General features: G+C 44.8%; 1 protein-coding gene across 1 annotated transcript; it reads right to left on the bottom strand.

The window, feature by feature from the left end:
- Positions 1 to 2,358: 2,358 nt before the first annotated feature.
- Positions 2,359 to 5,885, bottom strand: LOC123500340 (calpain-9-like). The gene is made up of 4 exons (XM_045249043.1): positions 5,691 to 5,885; positions 4,353 to 4,464; positions 3,208 to 3,332; positions 2,359 to 2,633 (listed from the first exon to the last, which is right to left on the bottom strand). The coding sequence occupies exons 1-4, from the start codon at positions 5,883 to 5,885 to the stop codon at positions 2,379 to 2,381; spliced, it is 687 nt and encodes a 228-aa protein (XP_045104978.1). The 3' UTR covers positions 2,359 to 2,378.
- Between the last annotated feature and the right edge of the window lie 535 nt (positions 5,886 to 6,420).

Genomic DNA, 6,420 nt, shown 5'->3' with positions numbered 1-6,420 from the left:
GGGATTTAAAACTGATTTTTTTTACAAGTTCTTCTGTTTTCAACTGGGTTTTTGGGTGGGGTTTTTTGGGTTTGGTGGAAAGGGTTGGGGGGGGAGACACGACGTGTAAGGAAGAAATAACGTTGAAACAAACAGTCAAGGGGGCGGGGTGAACCAAGTTTAACGGTAGGGCTTTTGGGAGGTGACCAAGCACTTGTTGGTATATTGTTTTGTCCATTCAAAACCTTCCTGTTTTGTTTGTTGTTAGACAATTTCATCATACTTTTAATGGAGAGGTTTTTTGAATTTTCTCCATTTTCCAGTTAAGAAAATGAAAAAAGGAGAGGCGCTCGGTCAGCTGGGATGCCAGCCTTCGGAAGGCATTTCTTGTTCATCACCACCAGCCCCTATGCCCTTGAAAGTGAATTTATGTAAACAATCATGGCTACCTGGAATCCTCCCAGCCAAGGGACCAGTTAGTGTAAAAAGCTTCAAGATTCCTTGGGAATTCCATGTTGACTAACAATATTTAAAAAGGGACAAATTTGAAAATTGTCCTTGGAGGAGCCTCATGGTAAAAAGTATGTCAATCAAATAAGGTCTTTTTTATTTTTAAAAGTTTTTGGAATATTTTTCAATTAATTATAATTATAAATTTTTATTAAACAGAGTTTTAGAGTGTTACTACAATAACGCAACCATTTTTCCAAAATTATATTTATTATTTTTTCTATTAAAATTTAAAATTTGAGTTGGAAGACATCTGGAGTTTTGGCCCAAATCTTTGAAAAAACCCAAAAATTTTGAAACCCAACAACAGTCTCCAAAATTGAGGGCTGGGTTTTCGAAGTTAGTGAAATGGGACACTCAACCAGACTTTTCACAGCGCGGGGAAAAATTACACTGAAATTATCCCTTTGATAGCGGAGGTGAGGATACGTGCTAACACCTGCACCCACAGCCACAGCCACACGTAGTAAAACAGAAAATATCTCCAGACACTCACCTTGCATTACGCCGTTCTTCTGCGATAGTCGCCAGCTGCTCCTGTGACCACAGCGAGGTGCTCCTCTGTCTACTGGCCCGTACCTCACAGCCTCACCTGACACACCACCACCACCGCCACCACCACCCACCAACCCCCCCAGTCTTCCTTCCTTCCCCAATGCATTACTTTCTTACATATGTTCCTCAGTTCCCTTTTTCTATGCCTCTCACTCCACGTCACTCATCCACTCTCCACCTTCTTCTCATCCACCTTCCTTTACATTCTTCTCTTCCTTCCATCCTCTCCTATCCACCCTTTCTTCCATCTTCTCCTCCTCCTCTTCCTCCTACTCCTGCTCCTAGTAAGACGTTCTATAAGTTTTAAAAGTGTCATTAAGTTCAAAAGGACAAATAAATACAGAAGGAAAGAAAAAATGAGAAAAGATTACAGCTCTTCTTAGTCTGTCATTCTTCCTCAACAAGAGACGAAATGCAGCAACCAGGAAAGGAGAAAGAAGAGGAGGAGAAGGAAAAGCTAACGAGGAGGAACGATGAAAACTGGAGGAAAGAGAGTTGAAAGAGGAAGAAAAATAACAATCTAATCCACCACTTTATAACCAAATAAGAACCAATGACATAATGAAATAAAGACGAAAAAATGGAGGAGGAGGAAAAAAGAGGAGGGCGAAGGGTACGAAGAGGAGGAGGAGGATGAGGAGGAAGAGAAGGAGGAGGAGGAGGAATAGGATGAACACATTTAGCCCATCACTTTACATTGCAACAAGAGCCAAACACACACACACACACACACACACACACACACACACACACACACATTACACACATATAATATAACACACCTACATTACAAAATTGGGTGCGGACCGCGTGTGTACGTACATAATATTCTCGCTGGTACGAAGTCAGTCATTGGTGCACGGTACGGTAACGGTACGGCCTTGCATTACCCACGTGCAGGGAAAGAGATCGATATATACATAGACAAGCGACACACACACACACACACACACACACTTTAGCTACGTCAGTCAACTAAACTATTGGTCAGCCTTTTAAAAATTATTAGAATTATCACTAATATAAGTGTGACTTATAAATCTCTCTCTCTCTCTCTCTCTCTCTCTCTCTCTTAAGCGTGTTCATAACTTGTATATCTATATTATTGATAAGGCTTGGTCGTTTTGTGCTATTGTTTACATCAAAGATAAATGATGCTTTCTCTCTCTCTCTCTCTCTCTCTCTCTCTCTCTCTCTCTCTCTCTCTCTCTAACATTCATTCACTCATTCAACATATCCCTATTTTCTTTCCTTCACCACCCCCTCCCTCTCCCTCCTCCCCTTCCCTCTCACATGCTTCTTTCCTTCCCCTTCCCTTCTTGACCATCACATCGTCACCCTTCAGAGGCCGCGGGCGGGGTCGTGGGTGGAGGCAGGGGTGACAGATGGAATGGCCTCGGGGAATACACTCTGACCATGAACTGTCCCGGGGTGTCTGGCGTGAAGGTGGCGGGTATGATCGAGTAGCAGCCCGGGGTCAGCTCCAGCCTCGCCAGTACCTCCCTGTAGTTAATGTACACGCCTGAGCTGCTCTCCTCGTAGTGGTGATAGAAGTAGTCAGCTGGGAGAGGTTTGGTGGGGTCCCTCGTCTGGTTGGGGCAACGAGTAAGGTAAGGGAAGAAATAGTGGTTATGTAGTGTGTTTGGGTGTGTGGTGGTGGTTGTAGTTATGGTGGTGATGGTGGTTTAGGAGTGATTAGGATATGTGTGGTGGAAGTGAGTGGTAGATTGGTGGTGTGTGGTAGTGGTGATGGTGGTGGTTGTGTGGTGGTTTAAGACTGGTTAGAGTATGTGTGGTAGGGGTGAAACTGGTAGGTTGGTTTGAAAGAGCAGTGTGTGGTAGTGTGGTGGTGGTGGTGGTGGTTGTGGTAGAGAAAAGGTTAGGACGGTGAGGGATATGTGTGGTGTGGGTGAGTGGTAGACTGGCTTGGATGGGTGGTGTGTGCTGGTGTATGTGTGTGTGTTTATGACAGCGGTGATGGCAATGGGTTGGTAGTTACCTCATAATAATGTTGACAAGCAGTATTTTTTTAATCAAGTTACTTCAAGGAGAATAAAGACGGAAAAAGCCACCAGCAGTCTTTAACCAAGAATTCAGCACAACACAGCCCCTCACCCACTCACTCACCCACCCATTGACTCACCCACTCACTCAATCACCCACCTTATACACCACAAAGCCGATCTGCAACATTTTTACGCCGAAGTCTCGCCTGGATCGCCTGTGTTCCTGCATGACGGCCACCAACACGCTGCAGGAGCCGTTCAGACCCTCGCTGCCGTCACTCTCTTTGGGAACATACACAGACTGGCTTAGATGGACAGAAGATGGATGGACTTGCTTACACGTTGTCAATAGCAATGTGTATAAGGCGCCCAGTGTTCCCCAGCCTCTTTCTCTTCAGGGACTTAAGGCAATGAGCAAGTTAGCACGTACACACGTACGTACGTACACACACACACACACACACACACACACACACACACACACACACACTTTAGCTACGTCAGTCAACTAAACTATTGGTCAGACTTAAAAAACATTAGAATTATCACTGATCTAAACATGACTAAGTAAATAAATACGTAATTCTCTCTCTCTCTCTCTCATTCCTACATAAGTCACCAGGCTGACATACATCTGCCGTGCACCAATGGCGAGGCAGGTGAGAAATGGGTCAGCCAGTCACCAGTCAGGAAATCAGTGACGTAAGAGAGTCAGGCTTTCAATAATTTAGGAACCAGTCTCGCCACATTGTGCTTTGTCTGTCTGTCTGTCTGTCTGTCTGTGGTGTGTGTGTGTGTGTGTGTGTGTGTGTTTCCGTCTGTCTATCTATCCGTATATCTATCTGTCTGTCTGTCTGCATGTCACGGTGAATAGATAGATAGATAGACGGATAGATTTGTGTATGTTTGTTTGTCTGTCACGGTGGATGGATGGAGGAAGGAAAGATGGTTGGAAGGACGGCTGTCTGCCTGTCTATCTGCCTGTGTCTGCAAGTATGTATATTTCATCGTCTTTCTGTCCATCTATCTGTTTTTAGTCTGTCTGTCTGTCTGTCAATTCCTTTTTCTGTCTCTGCTACCTCTCTCTCTCTCTCTCTCTCTCTCTCTCTCTCTCTCTCTCTCTCTCTCTCTCTCTCTCAATTAATATTCTCACAGCATCCACCTCTTCCCTTCCAACTCTCACAGTCCCTCTTCACTTCACCTTTCTCCTCTCCCACAGGCAACCCTCTCCTCTCCTCTCCTCCATCTCTCCCTCTCCCTCTCCCATTCCCACTCCCACTTCCCCCCCCCTCTCTCTCTCACCTGCTTCATCCACCTTTAGCAGGAACTGTGGGTTGGTGGCAAACTTTTCGAAGTCATTCCTGCTTCCCCCCGCTGTGCTGCCGGCCACCCACTCCCCTCTGATGGCCTTCACCTGACACCAGAAACACGAGGTGGTGTAAGTAGGTACATAGGTTGACACACAGACACATTTTTTTATACCATGTGGGCTTTTCACGGAAATTTCTGGGCTAAAGAGGATACTTTTTGGGATACCTCCTATCTCAAAGCCCACCCGCTAGGAAACCGTTGCCCCGAGTGAGGAAGCTCAACCTACACTCGGACCGTGGACAGGATTCAAACCCGTGCGTTGTGTGTGTGTGTGTGTGTGTGTGTGTGTGTGTGTGTGTGTGTGTCATGGTTTTGAAAATTGAATATGCATTTGCCAATATCTACTACTACTACTACTATTGTTACTACTACTGCTACTTCTACTGACATTAAATAGTGTACATGTTAATTAATTACTCAATACGTGACAGTTATTAGCCTACACCAAATAATTACTGCTACTCTCTCTCTCTCTCTCTCTCTCTCTCTACAGTACACTACACAGATATGAACAGACAAACAACCATCTTACGCAGTTCAACCACTGAGTGTCATACGGTTGATCCTTCTGTCAATTGAATAAATAAATTGATCAATAATAACACGCACGCACGCACGCCACACACACACACACACACACACACACACACACACACATAATGCACGCAGACACTATGAAAATAATAATGAATAACAAAAATATGGAAAATATATAAATAAATGAATAATAATAATAATAATAATAATAATAATAATAATAACAATAATAATGATGTAATTTTATCTTATCCTACCATCCTACACCCTTTCCCTCCTTTAACTACTCATACACATCCTATTCCTCGTCCCCAGTACACCATCCTCGTCTCCTACACATATCCTTCACTCTTCAGCCAATCCTTGCATCCTACGCCATCCTACAACTATAAATCCTTGACAAATCCTGAAAAATATCCTGTCTCCTACATCCAGCATCCTACTTAAGTCTTCTATAGTCTCCACCTCCACCACCACCACCACCGCCACCGCCACCACCACTGCCTCGGATTCCTACACCCAGCACCAGCCAGCATCCTATTTTAGCTCCCTATAGCAACCATCACCACCACCACCACCGCCATTTCCTACATTCAGCATCACCAAGCATCCTATTTTAGCCTCCTTCACCCACCACCACCACCACCACCGCAATCACCAACACCGCCAAAACCACAATCACCACCACCACCATCACAATCATAAACACCACCACCACCACCACGTGCCTACCTTCCTGGAGGCGGTGATGAAGGCGCCGCGGGATGCCGTCATGAGCAATTTGAAGAAGCGCCTCTTGTCCGGCGTGTCCTCCAGGTCAAAGCGCTCCGCCAGCCCACCCGTCAAGTCAACCATCGCGTCCATGCTCTGCCCGCCCTCCAGAGCCTCGTAGGACCCGTGCAGCCTGTACACACCACCACACACCATCACTACACCCTCAATACACCACTACAACCCTCAAAACACCATTACAACACCCAAGCATACTCACAAACTCCCTCAAAACACCACTCTAACATCCAGGAACACCGTCAACATCCTCAAAACACTCAATACCTTCAAACGCCCAGCAACATCCAGCAACACCATCAAAACACCCACCAACGGCCAGCAATACCCTCAAAACACCCTACAACATCCATGAACACCCAGCAACACCTTCAAAACACCAATTAACACCATTACAACCCTCAAAACACCATTACAACACACAAACACAACCACAACACCCTCAAACACCCTCCACCAGCTACCAACACCCTCAAAACACCCATTAACAACAGCAACACCCACCAACACCCTCAAAACACCATTACAACCGAAAGGGAAAGGGGGAAAAAAAAAAAAAAAAAAATAAAGAGGCATTATTAATTATTGGTACTTTATGAAAAATAATTAAAATTATATTTAAATTTTTTTTTTAATTACATAATAAAGATTTTAATTTTCACCTCTTACTTTC

This window comes from Portunus trituberculatus, unplaced genomic scaffold, assembly GCF_017591435.1.
Source record: "Portunus trituberculatus isolate SZX2019 unplaced genomic scaffold, ASM1759143v1 PGA_scaffold_204__15_contigs__length_355038, whole genome shotgun sequence".
Taxonomy (NCBI): Eukaryota; Metazoa; Arthropoda; class Malacostraca; order Decapoda; family Portunidae; genus Portunus; species Portunus trituberculatus.
This window is presented reverse-complemented; position numbering and strand designations above follow the sequence as displayed.